The sequence below is a fragment of the Eucyclogobius newberryi genome, unplaced genomic scaffold, assembly GCF_026437365.1.
Source record: "Eucyclogobius newberryi isolate DKJ021-1_F unplaced genomic scaffold, fEucNew1.0.hap1 SCAF_13, whole genome shotgun sequence".
Taxonomy (NCBI): Eukaryota; Metazoa; Chordata; class Actinopteri; order Gobiiformes; family Gobiidae; genus Eucyclogobius; species Eucyclogobius newberryi.
The window spans coordinates 19,686,468-19,707,457 of NW_027315757.1; the positions used below are offsets into that span (position 1 = coordinate 19,686,468).

Consider the following 20,990-nt stretch of genomic DNA (forward strand, 5'->3'; position numbering starts at 1 on the left):
GAGAAATATTTTTACAAAAATTGAAAATGAATCAACAATTGGGATGAGATTTGCAGAGACATGTGTTGTGAAGCCACCTGCCCTAGAACCTCTGCCAGCTCGAGAGATCACAACCATCTATTTAATTTGTGTTTCTGAAATGGCGATAACATGGAGCTTGTGACAAGAAACACAAACTCTCAGAAGATCAGTTTGTCATAGTCGTCTCCTTATGTTTGAGGTGAATTATTTTCCAGACCCTTAAGTGAAACCGAACACTTAAAAACTGCAGGTAACAGGTTTCGCCACCGCCCAACATGAATATGATCAATATACTGGCAATTTATATAAGTAATGATGGGTTAAAACGGCATGTGTCGTTTAAGATAAGATAATCCTTTATTGTCCCACATGGGGAAATGTCATTGTTGTAACCCAGGTAGATACAGAGGTAGAGGAAAAGAACAGATCACTTTTAGGAAGTTTGAAAAACACTCTCAGTAGAAGATCTCCTATAAACAAAAACTCCTATGGACAAAACCTCCCATTACCCAACAAGGGATGGAGGGGAAAAACAATAAAGATAAAAATAAATAAATAAATAAATAAATACCATTGCATGTGATCACGACAGTAGTTGCACATGAATCACGACAGTAACTAACAGTGTTTGTTATAAAGTCTGACAGCAGCAGGAAGGAAAGACCTGTGAAACGTCTCCTTCACACAGCGAGGGTGGATCAGTCTCTCACTGAAGCTGCTCTCCAGAGCGGAGAGAGTGTCCTGCAGGGGGCGACACTCATGGTCCAGCATAGATGTGAATCTAGCCAGGACCCTTCTGTCTCCCACCTCCTGCACCGAGTCCAGAGCACAGCCCAGGACGGAGCTGGACTTCTTGATGACTTTGTCCAGTCTCTTCCTCTCCCTCTCTGTGATGCTGCTGCTCCAGCAGACCACACCGTACAGGAGCTGATGCCACCACAGAGTCGTAGAAGGTCTTCAGGAGTGGCCCTGTCACTCCAAAAGACCTGAGTCTCCTCAGGAGGTAGAGCCGACTCTGGCTCTTCCTGTACAGTGCGTCTGTGTTATGAGTCCAGTCCAGTTTGTGGTTCAGATGAACACCCAGGTACTTGTATGAGTCACTCTCTCAATGTCCCGTCCCTGGATGTTCACTGGTGAGGGGGCAGTGGGGTGGCGTCTACGGAAGTCCACCACCATCTCCTTGGTCTTCCCCGCGTTGATGAGGAGGTGGTTCCGCTGACACCAGTCCACAAAGTCCTGCTCCAGTCCCCTGTACTCCGCATCATCGTCGTCCGTGATGAGTCCGATGATGGCAGAGTCGTCAGAGAACTTCTGCAGGACACAGCTGTCCGTATCGTGTCTGAAGTCTGCAGTGTAGAGGGTGAAGAGAAAGGGCGTAAGGACAGTGCCCTGGGGCGCCCCCACACTGCAGGTCCGAGTGTCAGACACACAGTTCCGGGCTCTCACAAACTAGGGTCGGTCTGTGAGGTAGTCCAGGATTCACTCTACCAGGTCATACTCCACACCAGCCGTCTCCAGCTTGTCCCTCAGGAGCAGCGGCTGATGGTGTTGAAGGCGCTGGAAAGATCGAAGAACAGGATCCTCACAGAGCTGCCAGGCTTTTCCAGGTGAGAGAGAGAGCGGTGCAGCAGGGAGATGACGGCGTCCTCCACTCCGATGCCAGGCCGGTATGCAAACTGCAGCGGGTCCATGGCTGAGCTCACAGTGGAGCGGAGGTGGTCCAGGACCAGACCGATCAAATCTCAAGAAGTGAGCATTTAAATCATTCACCCACTGTAGATCCCCCTCTGTCTGGGCAGGGGGGATTTTGAAGCCCGAGATGGTTTTCGGGCTCCTCCACACTCCCTGAATGTTCTTCTGCTGCAGCTGCTCCTCCATCCTCCTCTTGTAGCCGGCCTCAGCCTGCCTGATCTTCCTCCTCAGCTCCTTCTGCACAGTCCTCAGCTCCTCCTTGTTCCCTGACTTGAAGCAGGGCCGGCCCAAGCCTTCAGGGGGCCCTAAGCGAAAACATTTTTGGGGGCCCCTCACCACGTCATCAGAATCAGTTTTATTGCCATTGTCAGCAAACAATCCACATATGGGAACTTTCTTCAACGCAAACAAAGCACCAAAACTCCAGGGCATCCGTTTGCCAGTTAGTTTATTCTCAGCACCTCACAAGCTCAAATATTGCTAACTTAAATCCCACAATGCAACTTGGTATTCCGCTGACATCACCTCTACTCCCTGTACAAATAACACACGTCCCAGATATGTTTTTGGGCGTATTTGTGGGCGTTAAGGGTCGACAGCCACATTAGCACATTAGTTTAAATTAATGAACAGGGGGGGTCTGGGGGAGTAAAATGTCGAGGTTGTAATGCTATAAAATGATGTGATGAAACTGTGCCAGGAGAAAATGACTAAAGCCAGTTATTAATACATTATGGTACTTAATTACTCAATACAATATTGGCTATGAAAAATAATTATGGTCAAATTGATTCATTTTAACTGAAAATGTAAAAGTAATAGTTATCCTTACTAATTTATCTTTTACTGCTCCCAACTGTTCCTTCTTGCCAAAGTGACAAAACAAGTTATATTAAATTAAACAAATGGCATAAGCATTGTTTGATTAACAATTAACACTGATAAAACTACACAGTGCAAACATGTTATTCCCAGAATATGAACAGAACGAGAAGTGAAGGTCCAAACCTCGCTATAGTGAAGCGACTGCGTTTCTGCAACTTTGCCACTTTTGTATAAAAATATATAATATTATTCTATAACAGACGTAATCATATGTCTGTTATAAATTATAATAAATTGATAGTGAAAAATAACCAAATAGTCTAATGATGCTTTTTAAATAAATTGAAATGTTTTATTGCTCTATTAAAAGTTAATTACAATATAAATGTTTGTTCTGATCTGAACATCACACACTGGACTCTGTGTGAAACAATGCTGCGATGTGATTGGCTGATGGACCTTACACGCATAAACCTTTACGTTCCTCTCATTGCACTTTAAGAAGTCAAAGTAAAACAGACATCACGAGTCACGATTGATCTCACACATGGTGATGTGAGAGAGAGGGGACCAAACTCAAACCGCTCATCTCTGACTGAGGCTGCACAGGGGCCCGGGAGCTGAAGCCCGGTGCTGAAACAGTCCCTCAGAGCCTCCTCGCTCTCAGCAGACCACATCCTCACCTCACGGGACACCACAGGCTGCCTGCGCACGATGGGTTTATACACAGGCCTCAGATGTACAAGGTTGTGGTCCGAGCTGCCCAGGGGAGGGAGGGGGGAAGAAGAATAAGCCTCTTTGGTGTTGGCAAAACACAAGTCCAATGTTCTATTCTCTCTGGTGGGGCAGGTAACATACTGGGTGTATGTTGGTAGAACAGAAGAGGGAGAAGCGTGGTTAAAGTCACCAGAGACGAGGAAGAGAGCCTGTGGATGCTGTGTTTGCAGCCTACAAGTGCAGGAGAGCAGTGCTTCACAAGCATATTCATATCTCCGGGTAAGACGACTGTTTCACTGTTTCCGCAGTTTCATGAGTTCCTCCTTTGTGTAAACGCACGGCGGCCGGGGGGGCTCGGAGCCAGGGCACATCGCGACGACACGACAAAAACACTCAATAAACCAGCCGAACAAAGTCAAAACAAGTTAAATTAAAGCGATTCCAGTGCGTTTAACGATCGTTCATGAAGTTCCTCTTTTATATAAACGTGTACCGCGGCATACTGTACGTCGGCGGCGGCCGGAGGGCACGGGGGGGCTAGCTCGGAGCTAGCGCACATCACGACGACACGACGAAAACACTCAATAATCCAGCCGAACAAAGTCAAAAACAAGTTAAATTAAAGCAATTCCAGCGCGTGTCCCTATCGTACAAGTAAAGTAGAAAAAATATTTACAAAATACAAAAGATAAAGCGCAATAAGTGTGAGAAAAGTGTGAGAAAAGAGCGGAGCTGTTACAATGGGCTGCCAGCTGGACTGGCGCCTTTGTGACGTATTAATATGACAAGACCGCGATAGTGTTGCGCACTCATGTAATCGAGTACTAGTTACTTCTTCAAATCAGTGCTGCGTTAGTTTTGGTTATTCCATCTTGGTTCATGCAGTGGAATAAATAAACCTTTAAACTTGAGTGTCTGAAGATGCTGTCGAAGGCGGACCAGAAAAGTTACACAGTGCAGCTTTAAACTACACATTTGAGAAGTAATGAACAAACAAACAGAAGATTTAAGTCAACAAGTCTTTATTTGTGAGAGAGAAGTCACACGAGCAGCTCTTCTTCAGTTCTCTTCATCTGAAACGAGAAGATGCAAATGCAGCGTGAGAAATATGAACAAACTACAGGTGCAGTTTCAGCACTTGGCCAGCGGGTGGCGTATTTGTACAGCAAAAGGTGAACTTCTTAGCTCCCATAACTCACTGCATTCAAATGCACCTTTTGTTTCTCACTTCCGACTATAAGTTTAATGTAATTGAAGCGATACGTGAAAAGCACCAAATCACATGATGACAATTTTACCATATTTATTTATAAGAGTTTGTAATATTTCTCTAATTGTATTCACGGATTGAGTAATTACACACGGATGCTCTCAAAGTGCCAATTTCAGTTTGATATTTTTATTTTTTAAGTCAAATAAAGTGTGAAACAAAAAGATAAAGAATGAAAGACGAGGCTTTGGAAAGCGAGTGAGAAGGTTCTTCGCTTTTCTTCGCTCTTTTGATGCTTTCAAGTTCAACATTTACAGTTTGAAATAAATAACCTTTACACAGATCTATAGTGTGAGGGCTTGTGTGTTTTGAAACAAGCTCAGACCTTCTTCCTCCTCGTCCTCCTCGTCCTCTTCTTCCTCCTCCTCTTCGTCAGAGCTGAAGGTTCCGTCTGGAAGGCTGTAGACGCGAATCACTTGCTGTAATTCACAACATGAAAGTGCATATTTTAGTCTTACGTCAACTGTACGTGCCGCTCCAGGTGAAACATCTATTACGATCGAGGTGGAGAAAACAACACCGGAAACGCCAAAGATCGAGAAAACGGCAAAGATTGAGAAAACGCCAAAGATTGAGAAAACGCGACAGGAAACGCCAGATTGAGAAAACGCCAAAGATCGAAAAAACTACCCAGAAAACACCAAAGATCGAAAAAACGTCAAAGATGGAAAAAACAAGGAGCGAGAAAACATCAAAGATTGAAAAAACAAAGATGGATAAAACGTTACAGAGAACACAGAAAACGCTAGCGCCTCACCTTGTTGGGGTCCTTCAGGATGAGGTACTTGCCCTCGTCCAGCTTGCGGCAGATGTCGATGACGCAGCGGAGGATCCCCCAGGCGTTCTCCATGCTCAGGTTGATCTGGCTGGCGAACTCGTTGGGCTTGAACTGCTGCGTGCCCAGGACGACGTGGCGCGCCGAGTCCTTGGCGTGGTAACGGGACACGTAGCTGAACAGGAGACGGGGGGGAAACGATAGCGGGTCATGCTCAGTTTATCATATTTTTCTTCCCAGCGACTGACAATTTAATCTTTGTTTGGTTTTGAGGATTGCGTTCGTGAGATGCGTCTTCTCTACGCCTCACAAATTGCTCCGTTCAAAATAGTTTCCGGATCGTTATGTCACAGGTTAGCAACTTCTGAGCGACGGGACAAGGGTTTGTCGGCTTCTTGAACACGCCTACTCACGGTATTAAATTGAATAGAAGCAGAGAAAAAGAAAATATTCCAAGCACTCGCGTCTCAAATTTAGGCTTCCGTAATTATTTTAGTAGTTGACAAGGAAGTGATTATTATTCAGGTCTCAAATGCAGAACAAGGTTTAGCAAATGCATGAATTAGACGACTTAAAATACAACTGACAAAGTTTAAGGTGACGGAAAACCAGCTGACAAATAAAGAATTTATGCAAAATCTCCTCAAGTATTCTCTCTCTCTTTCATCTTAGTTTGAACTAAATAAAATAAAAAATAAATAAAAAAACACCTGCGATTGATAAACGAAATAACGAAAATGTTTGGAATAATAATAATAATATAAGAGGATTTGGTGAATTTAAGAAGAAATTTATTTGAAAAATGAACACATGGCCCAAAGAGAGACACTGCAAATACTGCTGTCATTTTCAGGTTTATTTTTATGGTTTTACTTTTGACGTGTAAATGTTATTTTGTTCAATTTGATTCGAGTTTGTGAATGTGAGGTGGGGGAGTTGTTTTGTGCTAGTATAGTGTCGACATTTGTGACGTTTTATCGTCGTATGTATAAAAGTAAAAGGGGCAGGTTTCTCACCCCAGTTTGAGGTACTCTGAGCCGGCGAGCATGGCACAGCAGGTCCAGCGCGCCAGTTTGTAGCTGTTGTTCTTCAGCTCGGTGGCCAACACGGCTCCTCGCTGAGAGTCCAGCTTCTGACGCCAGTCCACTCCGTTACAATGCTGCAAAAATAAACAGCCCAGTGTTAGCCCAGTGTTAGCCCAGTGTTAGCCCAGTGTTCACAGAGAAAAGCACAATCCAGCAGCGCTCAGCGTCAAAGGGATGTCACCGTTTAGGATTTATATCACTAAAGAATGTATTAATCAACAACTTCCGTAGGATTAATTTGTACTTCTGCAACTACAAATTGCATGGCTGTAAAAATAATAACCATTATTATATTATCATTATTCATAATATTATTATTAACCATTTATTATATTATTATTATTATTATATTCAATTTAAATAGTAATGATTTATTTGTTGAGGACAAGCCAAACATTAAATATGAGGTAGTGACAAGCCTGCAGTTATTAAGAAACTATTATAGCCATCTGAAATGCAATATTGATTATTCGACTCAATCCTTTTTCTTCAATTTATAAATCTACAACAACTCGTCAGATATACATAATACTAAAAGAATTCAGGACAAATCACTTTTCAGGCCAGTAAAGCCATTATTTGTGTCCAATCAGGGACGCAACTACTAATACAAATAAAATCTACCATTTACCAATAGAAATAAAATATACCCTGTGTAAGTGTTGCACTCCAGCTCTAGAATGTCATTAAAATGATATAAAATAGTCATAATTATTCTGGCTGTTCGCTGCAGAATGAGTTGGATCGTAAAGAGAAGAGAAAAGCCACGTCTCAAACTGGATTCATGGCGATGGCTTGTTGAGTATAGGAGTCATTAGCAGAGAACGCAGCAGTTTCACAGCGTCGGGCGGTCCGGGCGGATCGCTCGGGACGTCCGGCTCTTACCCGAGAGTCCCACTCGTTGAGGGTCTTGACATTGATGAAGGAGACCTCTCCGTTGGCGCCGGTCATCACTCCGTCGTGCTCGCAGCGGACGATCAGGTCGATGTCCTCTCCCAGCTTCCAGTGGCGGTATCTGCACGACAGGGGAGAAAAGTCAGACCCTTCTGCGCCGCCTGCAACCGGAGCGGCGCGTTTAGGGCGGGGTTGTTTAACGCAGAGGTGTGCATCATGTCCAAATGTACACCCCGCATAAGTCGCACCTTTTTTCATAGTTTTGCCCGGGGTGCGACTTATACTCCAGAGCGACTTATATGTGATATTATTCGTTATTTTCACACTGACAACCACAAGAGGGCGCTCTAGGCTCTAAGCGACGCAGAAGAAGAATCTGCACTTCCTCTACCTCCAGAGTTTGTGGAGTTGTTTAGAAGTGACACAGAGGAAGAAGAATTCAATGGATTTAGTGATTTGGGGTAAAACTGATGCTTTGGTAAACTTGTTAGCATGTTCTTTATGCTATAGTTATCTGAATAACTGTTAATATGTTACATTAACATACCAGACACTTACCACAGTTCTGTCTGTGCCTCATGTAGCTGAAGGTGTTAGCGTTAGCATACGTACACCTATTCACCATGTTCTCTCATCTGTTATTATTTTAAACTGCATTTCAAGATTAAATGACTTGCTCGCCACCTGCTTGTATATATGTTTTTTTTTTTTTTAAATCTCTATTATAATTTTTTTGGCTGGTGCGACTTATACTCTGGCAACATATTTACGTGATTGTGTTGTACCGTATTTTCCAGAGTACCATATTTTTTAAGCGAATATAGCTGAGAAAAACACATTTACAGCTTTTTAATCTACAGCGATTTGTTTATTTGATTCGGTTTCTTATTCATTTGACCAATTCTCTTATGTTTTGTCGACCACCGCCTGCCACATAAAGCACTTCCTGTCGGGGATGAACGAACGGCGTCGTTACCTGTACGCGACAGACGCCACCTCGCTCTTGTCCGCGTCCTCCTCCACAAAAGGGTTGGCGTTGGGGAACTTGTGGCGTTCTCCTCCCTAAAAAAACAAAGCGATTCAAAAAACCTGCGCGGTGCTTTTCGCCGGCCCCGTGAAAGCCCTCCTCCTCCTGACCGTGCGCAGACACTGCTGGCTGAAGTTGTGGTTGATGTAGGTCGCCTCCATGGCCAGGTTCCGGGGCGAGTTGAAGGAGTTGCCCTCGTCCTGCGGCGGCTCGTTCGCCGTCTCGCTCACGGTCAGCAGATCTGAGGACGGGAGGAGAAAACGATTGTACGACAGGCGTTAAGCGATACGGCGAGTAGAGAGGGTCACAATGTAATCGCAAGAAGCACCAAATACTATATTTTCTTGACTATAAGTCACACCTTTTTTTCATAGTTTTGGCCGGGGTGCGACTTATGTGATATTATTTGTTATTTTCACACGCAACCGCATTTCATACTCCAGTGTCACTAATATATGTTTTTTTCTTCTCTATTAACCCTTTGGGGGCTTTTTTTGGCCGTTTTTTGGTACTTTCAACTTTGCCCTGATATACTACATAAAGAAATGTTTACCAGACCAATGTTGGGTATCTTTTTTTTCAGCACAACCTCACCTATATGATCTGATAGTTTGTTTAGGTCCAGTATGTTGAAATAGTATGTCAAATTGGAAAAACTCACACAGAAAACACAAAGTCTGTCAAGAAAAAAAAGTTCAAAAAGGTTCAAACTGAACCACAAGGTGCAAATATGAACATATAAAAGTATTCTTGTGATATATACAAGCAATAAACCACTATTTACAATAAAAAGTAAGTAAATCCTCAGGCGTTTTTCTATTTGTGCTACTTCTCAAACGAGTTTCTGTCCAAAATGACACAGAGAGCCACATCACAGGCTTTGCACTTCCATGTGAGTGATGTTCAGAAGGAACTCTAAACCAGGTCTAACCCAGGTCTAAACCAGGACTAAACCAGGTCCAACCCAGGTCTAAACCAGGTCTAAACCAGGTCTAAACCAGGTCTAAACCAGGTCTAAACCAGGTCCAACCCAGGACTAGACCAGGACTAGACCAGGACTAGACCAGGACTAAACCAGGTCCAACCCAGGTCTAAACCAGGACTAAACCAGGTCCAACCCAGGTCTAAACCAGGACTAAACCAGGTCCAACCCAGGTTTAAACCAGGACTAAACCAGGTCCAACCCAGGTCTAAACCAGGTTTAAACCAGGTCCAACCCAGGTCTAAACCAGGTCCATACCAGGTCTAAACCAGGACTAAACCAGGACTAAACCAGGACTAAACCAGGACTAAACCAGGACTAAACCAGGACTAAACCAGGACTAAACCAGGACTAAACCAGGTCCAACCCAGGTCTAAACCAGGACTAAACTTGATCAACATGAAGTGTGCCCCTCATTTTGCTTCACAACAACTATATTACTGACAATGAAATACTTGAAATACTAAAACTCTCCAAAACTACTCAAAAACAGCAGAGATTCCTCTCGTTCGTTCTTCCTCTATGACTATTTGTCATGTGACTAATGTTTCCATTCCTCGTGTGCATCCTGAACATCGGGTTAGCACAAGCACACGTTTTTTTCCGTTAAGTTTTATCACAAAAGACAAAGTTATAAGAAATGCAACGTGAATAAAAGGGCGCATATTTTTCCGCACATTTTTAATGGAATTGAAACGATCATAACTTTGGTTTTATTGGGTGGATTTTCACTCAGCCGTAGCTTCGGGTCTCCAATTCCGTATGACGTCGACGGCAGCCGTCTACGTTACTTGGTTTTCATGCTACAGGGTGCTAAAGCCGACCATGTTTGAAAACGTGTTGACACGGGCGTCGACCCCGAAGGGTTAAAAAAAAATTGGCTGGTGTGACTTATACTCCGGAAAATACAGCAATAATAATAATAATAATAATCATGACAGTTTCAGAAGCAAAAGCAAGTATTTTTGGGTAATTACAAAGCCCACAAATAGAGCTAAATGTAAAGAACTTGATTTTATCTGGCCATTTTTGTCAAAATTAACTTTATTTTGTCTTTCAGAAAGTTTAAATTGTGTAAAATTGGTCACAAATTTGAGGAGCAGTGACACTTTACACAGCGGAAATGACAGAAAAATAAAGACATCGTCGTTTGGTTACAATCTCAATACCGTATTTTCCAGAGTATAAGTCGCACCAGCCAAAAAATGCATAATAGAGAAGAAAAAAAATATATGTAAGTCGCACTGGAGTATGAAATGTAGTTCCAAGTATGAAAATAACAAATAATATCACATACAAGTCGCTCCGGAGTAGAAGTATGTAAGTGTAAGACGCAACCCGGCCAAAACTATGAAAAAAGGTGCAACTTATAGTCGGGAAAATACGGTAATAATCGTGAAATTGTGACCTGATAATCGAAACATTAACACTCGACATCGTGACATCACTAGAGCAGAGTTCACACTGCTGCTAATGCCTGGAGAGTTTATAATATTTAACCTTTCATTTACGTATAAAACCATAAATAAATTTTAAAAAAACAGAAGGCGTTCGAATCTACAAAAGGAAACTGAAGGACAAACGTACCAAGGGAAATATTTACATAAATGCGCTTGGAACTGTGCTTTCGGACATCTGTGCAATTATATTTATGTAAATGTATGTATGTAATTATGGAAAACACACTTGCATACAAAAAAATGAATAAATAAAAAAAGCAGTCACCTAGCAACCACGCTGCAGAGCTACACGATCCAGTTTTTCACGATGGGGCAGTTTAGCAAAATCATTCTCATAAACATAACTGGTTTAAACGTGAGGTGGGTTAATATGTAGATTATATTGTGAATGTTTTTGCATATTGTTTGTAGCATTTCTTTTTTTTTTTTTAAACGTTTAAAATATTAAATATAAAAAAAAAATGAATAAAAGGATTGATTGGTTTTTTTGTATTGTGAGTACTGGTTTTGCATATAGTTCATAGTAAAATAGTTTATTAAAAAAACAAAAACAAAAGTAAAGCAAGTAAAAATTTAAATGTATATATATATATATCTTTTTTAAATAATAAAAAGGATTGTGTGGAAATGTGCAAAAACAACATTCACGATATTATCTATATCGTTTATAGTATTTTCCTAAAGCTCCAAAAACAGCCTATTTGGCCTTGTGCACAATGGTTGGACCCAAATGGCATTGCTTATTAAAAGAGGATCTTACGTTCCACAAGTGAGTGTGATGCATCATTAGAAAGCTTAGGCCTTCTAGTTTCTGCAGATGTCACTACACTTACACTACAGAAGCCCAAACATACAAAAAACATGCTTTTTTATTTTTTAACATGTTTATATTTGATTGATATATCGATTGATATTGATATATGATATAACATATCGTTATCAGGCCACTCCCCCAAAAAATTGCAATATTATTTTTTTTGGTCAATAGATTCTGAAAACTACTGATGAACTTACGCCGTAGTTTCGTGTTTGCGCCTCTGAGCGACGAAACGCAGCCTGAGACACAATATTATTTCAATTGAACAAAACGGAGGCGAGGCTCACCAAAGTCGGAGTTGTCCCTCTTGTCGAAGAACAGCTTGTTCCCGACGCGCTGCACGATGATGTCCCAGGAGTTGACTGAGCGCGTGCAGCACATCAGAGTGGCCAGGATGGCGTCGGTGGCGAACACGTTGCCCTGAGTCTTGGCAAGCTGCAAAACAAACCGCAGCGTCAGGACCGAGCGGTTGTAAAAGCGCGACAAGGAGTTCAGACTTGGGAAAGGAAAAGGTGGAAATGATCCGTGCTTTTTCGTTCGTTTTAAACGGTTTGGTTTACCAAATATATAAATACTGACAAGTACTGAAAAAAAAAATCTAAAATACAAATTTGAATAAAAAATAAGGAATAATATCAATACGCTTCTAAAATTAAAAATAATCTAAAAAAGTAAAATTAATAATCTTCCAATTAAAAAAAAAAAGGAGCACAATATCAATACTTACATTTTCTTTATATTTAGTTATTTTTTTCTTTTATAATACATTGTTTAGATTTTTCTGCACATTTATTTCCCCACATTAGTTTGGTATTGTAACGATATCATGACATTCGCCATAGAATTACTCGGCGCGAATCAAAGTCACTGTTAAATCCCATTTCAAGTTATCCTCGTTTTTGTTCGGGTAATTCACATTTAAAAAGCCATTTATCGTTTTTTAAAGAGACAAAATTAAAAGTAAAACCCGTGATCGATGTGTGCGGGGGAAAAACGTGATTCAGTTTGACACGTCGCCCTGAATAAACAATAACAAATACAACAAAGCGCCCACTAATCTCATGAATCCTCCAGACAAATATAGTTTCTCCTCTTTTTTCAGTAACATTTCCGTTTTCGGCGATGAAGGATTGTAAAACGACGCGCTCGGGACCCGTTAAGTTCGATCTGTGCGGCGCCGACCTTGCGGATGACCGGGTCGTCGGTGGTGGTGACCGTGTGGAAAATCCTCTTGATGCTTTTGAGCTGCTTCTCGTTGCGGGTCGTGATGCGGTCGAACGCCTTGTCGTAGTACTCCAGCGCGCCGCAGCACTCACTGGACAGAGGGGAAGAAAGAGAAGCAGAGGGTAGAGCTGGGTTGAAATAATCGATTTTTTATTGATTCGCATATTAATGACCGATTATCGATTCGTACGTCCAAAGATCGATTTTTTATTTTATTTTTTAATTAAAATTCTTTTCTACATTTCCCTCAGTGAACTTCAATCTACCTTCAAGAAAGATAATTCAGGACTCCTGGATTATCTTTCTTGAAGGTAGATTGACCCTTAACCTTTTCATCAGTCTTCCATCAGTAACTACCAATACTTGTAAGATTTGCCGTTTAATATTGATATAATACTAGTTTTAATATGTTGCTTCTCTACACAGTCATGAAGTGAAGGAAACGGTTCAAATACATTTTTCATATTTAATAACATTAACCCCCGGATCGAATCGAAATCAGATCGAATTGGATGGGATCTGAGAAATCGAAAAGAATCGATTTTGAAACGTAAAAATCGGAATCGATTCTTGAAATTTGAATCGAAACCCAGCTCTAGAAGAGGGTAAGACTTATTTCGCACATTGGCGCTGGGACGAGACGGCGCCGTTCGTCCGCTCTGGTCTCAAAAACTCACATGTCCAGCGGGTCAGCCACCTCCATGTATCTCATCTTCATCAGTCGGGGGAAGTCCATCTCCTCCTTGACCTCCCAGTCGCTCCTGACCTCCACTGATGAGTCTCGTGGCTTCAGCTGCGCCTCGGCAAAAACGCAGGGGCGGGGTGAGAGGGACTCCGCTCGGGACTATACATCGCGCTTGTGTCGTGCGGCGATGCGGGCTAAACGTGACGCTCGTATATCTTAAAAAAGCTCTTTAAAAGACAGTTGCTGCACGAGGGAAATGCCTGTCACGGTCTCTCGATCGCGCTAAACACTCGGAAAAGCTAAAACGACGGTCGCACAAGCCGCTCTTTCCTCGTATTTCACGGGAGGAGATCTTGCGAGTGGAAAACGGGCGGAAAGGGACATTCTAAACCTTCTCTGTGAAAATAAAAAAGGTTTAGGATGGGGCAGTTTCACCTCAGACGCTGCAGTTCTGAAAAATTGTTCTAAAAATAAAGTTAAAATGTTTAGAATAAATAAAAACATTATATCCCGCCACTGGGGAGGTCAAAATTAATCGATAATTGTGATTATTTAGGTCAAAATGTGACAGTAAAGACAAAAAAACTGGTTAGGGTTAAACTAAACTAAAAAGTTCAATTAAAAGAAATGTAACAATTAGACGCAAATTAAAGTCCTTTCTGCTCAGCCTTTCTTCATAAAAGTACATTTTTATCACGCGGTTTAAGTCAAATGAATAGAGTTTGATTTGATAAAGCTGGTCACACGTTGAGGGGAAGAAAACAGTGGATTTTGTTGTCGTTTTAGCCGCGACATAACCGTTTACTCTCACAATAATTGTTACGCTAAAATTTGAACTCGTCACGTCCCTTCCAGCAACAAACAATAAATATTAGAACAAAGCCGTTGTGTAAAAGGTCGCGTTTTGGGCACATTGAGGGTCTCAGCCTAAAAAGCAGCACTGATTTCTCCAGCAGCACATGACAGTCGCATGCACTGATCAGTTTGCGCAGTGGGCTAGTCATCACCGACCCCATATTTACCTTTTTATGGCTCGGAAAACAACAACCAGTCGATAGATTTGTATGACGCGTGTTTAGGGGAAATGTGAGCGTTTGTTTACCTTTTTGGACCAATTTTGAGGGAATAAAACGTACTCTCACAACTCATTGAAGTAAACCGCAGTTAAGATAAGTATATTTTGAATGTTGCTGAAAATTATACAAACATTAGGTTAGGTTTATAAGTTCACTTCCTGTTTGTGACCGATGACATCACACGAGGAATTTACCCTGCTAACACTGGGCCAAAACTCATCTGACGTCACAATTGTTCTTGACTAATAAAATATATGGGAGCAACTTTATTTTTGTTGAATTAATGTTTAGAGAGTCAAAAAAAGGTTGTTTCTTCTGTGTAAATTCTACATGAACTTTGACGGGAATGAGCGTCCCTGGTGTGAGGTCACTTCCTGTCATTTTCTACACAAATATCTGCTCGATTGGTGTAAAACTATAATTTATACGTACGAAGGGTATAAATACGCCAAATAAAGTCAAAATTAGACAACCGCAAAAACCCGGCACGGGCCCTCTAACGTCGCTATGCTAATCTGGCGCGGAGCTAACCGTACCTGTGACTTCTGGTCCCACTTCTGACGGACGCCGAACTGCTTCTGAAACTTCTTCTGCAGCCGCATCCGATCCCTGGGGAGCGCACACGGCAGTGGTCATTATTTCGGAACCGTCGGGGGGAGAAATAAATATAACCGCAGGCGCCGCTTGTGTTGTCTGAAGCGCTCACCTCTCCTTCTGCTTGGCGCTCTTCGGCAGCGTCTGCATGTTGAACTGGGTGAGGTTCCTCCGATCCTTGTCTCGACGCAGGTTCCTCTGTAACGGCAAAAGATCCGGTTTAAAATCCACATCGAGGAGGAGCGTCCAAACAGAGCACACGTTTGCGACAGAACTGGATCGCAATTAAACCGAATTTGAGTAAAAGAATGTCAACTACAAACAACTATCAAGGCGATTTAGGACGAAAACATCGAGAAGTTTAAACAATTGCCAACAGTTTTGAAATTCTCTGGGTTCTTATACTAGTCTGGTAGTTCATAGTTCCTTCTTCTCCCAGATTTTACAGCTCGTTTATGAGGCTTTTTTTTGTAATTGCCCCCATTCATGGACTAAACCAGAACATGTGACCCCGAGACCCATCAGACCCGTCGCTGAGTCAGTTACCTGAGCGAATCTCATGCGGTTCCTCTGGTAGGCCGTCTTCTGAGTCTTCGCCGTGTCCACCAGCTGGAAGCTCGTCTCGTCTTCCTCATGGAAATAGGCGTACTGGCTCCCGCCGCCGAACTGAGAGGAATACTTATCTGCACAAAGCAACGGCGTCGTTAGTCACCTCAACTGGACTATTGCAGTGGTCAATATGGCAAAAAGAAATATAGAGAAGACAGTTATGAACACGTGGATGTCTCACTTGTGTATCTCTTGTCCTGGTAGGTCGCTCCGGTCCAGTCTGCCACCTGAACACCAGAGGGCAGCAGTGTCAACAATCACTCTGAGACTTTCGGGAATCCTTCTGAGGTCACTCGATGGGTACAAACCTTGCCCAGACGGTCTCCTTTGCTGAAGGGCTGGTAGGGCATGTCTTTGAACTTCTCCGGGACGGCGCAGGGGCCCCATCCGGACGGGTTGTCCTGGATGACGGGCGCGTGGAACTTCGCCATGGCCTGCACATTGATAATGGAAATGAAGAAACTCGCAAATAAAGTACCGATTTGAACGCGAGACGATCCGGAGGGCCTCAGCCTGAAACAGCACAGCTCTCTTCAGCAGCGACACGTGTGTGACGGGCGCTGATCAGCTTGCGCAGTGGGCTAGTCATCCTCGACCCCAATGTATACGACCAGTTTTAAGGACGTAATGAGTCTCTCTGCATTATATTTATTGATAACAGAAGTGTATCTACACTGCTTTTTCCTTTTGAAATGTCTTTTAATGACACGTTCCAAAAGATTTAAGCAAAGGATTGTGGTCTGTGTCACAACAATACTGTATTCATTTAATACTAAACTTTATATGACAAACTACTACAAAACCATTTGTTTGTCCTTCATTTTAAGAATGATCGAAATGACTGCGGCGTTATTTTGAGTTGATTTGTTTAAGAGCATTCATTTTATTATAATTTTGGTATAAGAATCTATATCGAGTGTATTCCTTAATATTGAAATTGAGTTTTAATTTCAGTATGACTAGTTTAGTAATACCCTGTAGCTTTTAACGGTTGCTGCTAAGGATAATTTGGGTGATTTAAACATCACCACGAGGAATCCATCTAAATGTTATCACTTTTCCATCTCTGATTATTGTACTATTGAAGTTATTTATTAAACTATAACGTCTTTCACAAATGGAACAAAACCAAACTATTGTGACAGTGGAAACATTGTCAATATTTCTACAGTAAACCCACAAAGTGACGCCGCGAATGAGGTGATAATCTGCAGCAATCTGGGGAAAATAAAGCCTAAACATAAACCTCCCGTGGCAATAGTCGACTAACCGTGATCGACATCGCTCCATTACCCACAGAATAAAGACTGACTTTAATTTTGTTGTTTTGGTCATTTTAAACCAGCTGTGTTAGCAACGTAGCTAAGGCTCAGTGCTAGTCATGTGCCAGGTGGCCGTGCTAACCATGCTAAGCTAACGGGGCGGCAGAGAGAATCCCGCCTCAATTTACGGACGATCTTTCAGTTTTGTGGACGTAAAACGGAGTGTACAATCTACTCTGTCATCGCACAAAGTGTACAGCCTCACCGTGAATGATCTGAAGCCTTTTTACACCTTTTATTCCTGTGATGTAGACACGGCGCTAAACCCGGACGAAGCGCCGGTGTGAAAGGAAGTTGCTATTCTTCTTCTTCTTTGGTATTTTAGCGCGGTTGGTATCCGAGTGTCAGATTACCGCCCCCTAGTGTAGCTGTACGTCATTACCGCCCCCTACTGTAGCTGTACGTCAACTTCAGACTTTATATTCTTCTGTTTCATTGTCTTTAAGCTCATTGGATCAAAGCGGAAAAGAAAAAATCTTGCTACTTCCATTTTACTTTTTTAATGTATTGTTTTTATTGTAAACATGAACAACCAACCATATTTTAATCCATGGATCTATTTAAAAAAGGATTGAACCGTTCTAGATTACATACTACAGCGAATACAAATGGTCAGAAGAGTGTAAAAAACTTTAATACTTGTCTTCCCATGAGAGAAAGAGACCTATTTAATCATCTTATTTTCACAGTAGATTTGTAGTAGAGCTTTTATTGGTTATTATTGTCAACCCTTGGGTCTTCTGACCTTTTAATTAATTCTTTCTTGTCCACATCTGATGAAAGAAACTCTAAATCTGCTGTTAAACATAAAAAGAAAGCTGTAACCCACTTATTTCCAGTCAAATCAAACATGGGATGAGTCAGTTTGTACCCAAAACAACAATCAAAAAATTACCCAAACATAAAATAAAACCTTTTTAAGTGGATTTTGCTTGGACTTTTTTTTTTTTTACTTTTTACTTTATCTGTCGGTGTAGTCCAGGAGAGTTCCATTGTAGAAAAATATTCAGTTGTAGCGAATGACGTTTCGACTCTCATCCAGGAGTCCTTGTCAATTGGCGAATCACATGGACTCTAAAACTGAGTCCAGATGACTTCAACTGAACCTTTTTCTACAATTTTTACTTTACTACAAGTCCCTGAAAGATTTTTCTCAAATTAGCTTCAGTTTTCAAAGAGGAATTGTGAAAACCCAACAAATGCACAGTATCAATCAGAGCCTCCTCAAACACAAGCTTTTCCGCTCTTTGTGTTTCAGTTTGATGCAGCTAAAATCTGGAACATTCTTCCTGAAGGTGTGAGACAGGTTCTACTCTGACAATGTTCAAATCTAAGATAAAAACAGTTTTGTTTAGCTGCACATATGACTGAAGGGATTTTTTTTTCACTCTTCTCTTTCATGTCTTAAACTGTTCTGTGATTTCTGTGATTTCTTTGTGATTTGAATGCATTCTTTTCCTGTTGTGTGAAGCACTTGGACTTGTCTTGTGTTTGAAATGTGCTCTACAAATAAACTTGCCTTTCCTCTATATTTACCATGGAACATCCAGGCGTAGTTCAAAATGTGATTTTCCTCTGAGCTCGTCCACACTTACAATCAGAGCGAATCAGACGTCAGAAGCCAAAAGTACAAAATGTCAGCTTCACAAAGAGTCCAGAGGGTTCAAGAACAACTTCAGTTTTAAACGGGGCTCAATTTAGTCTTTTTAAAAATTTTAACACTTTTGCTTTATTTCCCAGCTCGATTATTTTGCCCGTTGTACTTTTTGTGAAACGTGTTCTTACTTTGAGCGAGGCTAATTTGGGGCAGCAGAGTCGTGTCTCGAGTATGAAAAGGAAAATGTCCTTGCACTCGAATGAAAGCAGGCGCACGAGGAGCAGTGAAAAGCCTCTTATTGTGAATAATAATGTACAGCAGAGACGAGGAGCAAGGAGGAGAAACAAAAAGGTTTATACAAATCACTGTGCAGAAAGGAGAGGGAAATATACATTCTGTATTTTCTGGACTATAAGTCTCACCAGCCGAAAAATGCATAATAGAGAAGAAAAAACATATATAAGTCGCACTGGAGTATGAAATGCGGTTGCAAGCGTGAAAATAACAAATAATATCACATATAAGTCGCTTTGGAGTATAAGTATATAAGTATAAATATAAGTATAAGTCGCACCCCGGACAAAACTATGAAAAAAGGTGCGACTTATAGTCCGGAAAATACGGTAAACGTTCACACTTTATTTTGATTGGCTAAGTCAACCTTCACAGAGTTAACGTTGTTTTTCATTTTGTTAACTAACATCATTCTAAGTTTTAATCAAGATTTAAACCAATGGTAATTAGTTTTAATCTTGTATTAGTCAACGACCGGTAAATCCACTGTCAAAAAACGTTTTGTATCTTGTATTTCCTCCTGTTCTTTGGATGTTGAGAGTTTGTTTTCTTGTTTCGTCTTCACTTGTTCCTTTCTTTCATTCATTCATTTATCATTTTTAGTTGAAGAAAAATGTGCGCCATGTCAGCCAGAGTTTTATACAATTTATTTGCATTCTATTTGGTTTTACTCAGCACAAATATGACATTTCTGGCTCCGGGCGTGGCAGCGGTCGACCATGGGAGTGGGCAGAACATGCAAATGAGCAAAATGAAACAGAAAAGAACTTACATCACGAGAAAAAAAATGGACCAGGCACGTTATCTTACTTCTTCACTTCTGCAGCTCTATTTCACGCCATTTAAACAGTTTAATAAGAAGGCGTGTCCAAGTGATTGTCTGTAATTTCAACGCGCGACAATTTCCTGACGCATTTTTGAGCCGTTTCTTGCCTTTTATTTGCACTTCTAATCCACATATGACTCATGGAAGATTGAATGGCAGTTATAATATGTGACCGTAGGTTGACATAAACAGTGTGTGGTGGTCCATACTGATGGTGGGTGAGCGCGGCTGAGGCTGACTCACACTTTACCATCACCGTGTGGAGTTAGCACCGGGGGGTTATTAACACGCAGAGTTTAGACCCTTCCAGAAAGCATCAATAATTAAAAAAAAAACACTTTCCAGATGAATAGGATGACGTCATGCTCCCGGTGGGGGGTAAGACGCCATTTTTCCTATTTATATCGTGGGATTCGAGGCTGAGATAGTGAAAATGTCACAACTGTTGAACCTGATTATTCATGGGAGTGGCCGTAACTCGCTGTGCAACAAACGTGTGTGTTTCAGGCTTACACTGCTCCTCATTTAGATGAAATAGGCCAAAATGTGGTCTGAAAAGTGTCTGTGTGGTCTGAGATGTGTGGTCTGAAATGTGTGGTCTGAAAAGTGTGGTCTGAAATGTGTGGTCTGAGATGTGTGGTCTGAGATGTGTGGTCTGAGATGTGTGGTCTGTCACCTGCTTGTCTCCACGGTGACGTCGTCGCTTTGCCTGGAATGATCCTCAGTCTGCCTTAAACAAATCTCTCTCCAAGGCCAAACATCTGAGGCAAAGAATACAACGTTTTCAAGATCAGTTGGAGCAATAAAAACATGTAAGGAAAGGCAAGTGTGATGTTTAATGTGATATTGTGGAACTTTTTACAGCGATAACAGAGAGTGGCATATATATACATATATATATATATATATGTATATATATATATATATATATATATATATATATATATATATATTACATATGACGTTTATTCTCATAGTATTCTGACTCTATAGTGGTAAATGTATTACCATAGCAACCCAACAGTCGCCCATAGACACATCTCTCGTCTCTAACTATAGCTCAGACTGTTCATTACATAAAACTAAAGTATGTAGAACTTTTAACTTCATGATGTCCGTGTCATGTATCCGCTCTCTTCACAGTCACATGACAAAGAGGATGGTCAGTGGTCATTAGATACTTACAAGAAGCAAACTA

The 20,990-nt window shown here is 41.5% G+C and overlaps 1 protein-coding gene across 2 annotated transcripts; it reads right to left on the bottom strand.

The window, feature by feature from the left end:
• Window positions 1-4,260: 4,260 nt before the first annotated feature.
• eif3d (eukaryotic translation initiation factor 3, subunit D) lies at window positions 4,261-17,366 on the bottom strand. Of its 2 annotated transcripts, none has more exons than XM_072442864.1 (16): window positions 17,281-17,366; window positions 16,062-16,187; window positions 15,935-15,980; window positions 15,691-15,827; window positions 15,257-15,342; window positions 15,087-15,159; window positions 13,467-13,582; window positions 12,748-12,880; window positions 11,853-12,000; window positions 8,417-8,547; window positions 8,256-8,341; window positions 7,271-7,400; window positions 6,317-6,459; window positions 5,283-5,475; window positions 4,851-4,944; window positions 4,261-4,328 (listed from the first exon to the last, which is right to left on the bottom strand). In XM_072442864.1, exons 2-16 carry the CDS (start codon window positions 16,182-16,184, stop codon window positions 4,315-4,317), a joined length of 1,653 nt encoding a protein of 550 aa, XP_072298965.1. In that variant the 5' UTR covers window positions 16,185-16,187; window positions 17,281-17,366; the 3' UTR covers window positions 4,261-4,314. The 2 variants fall into 2 exon arrangements, with proteins under 2 accessions (XP_072298965.1, XP_072298964.1); XM_072442863.1 differs by having other exon boundaries at window positions 13,467-13,588.
• Between the last annotated feature and the right edge of the window lie 3,624 nt (window positions 17,367-20,990).

Excerpts from the sequence above, each read along its gene's own strand:
- eif3d (XM_072442863.1), bottom strand. The coding sequence starts at position 16,184 with ATGGCGAAGTTCCACGCGCCCGTCATCCAGGACAACCCGTCCGGATGG. Across the intron at positions 15,160-15,256 it reads AGCGCCAAGCAGAAGGAGAG|GGATCGGATGCGGCTGCAGA; the intron begins GTGAGCGCTTCA and ends TGCGCTCCCCAG. Across the intron at positions 13,589-15,086 it reads AGTGGGACCAGAAGTCACAG|GCGCAGCTGAAGCCACGAGA; the intron begins GTACGGTTAGCT and ends GTTTTTGCCGAG.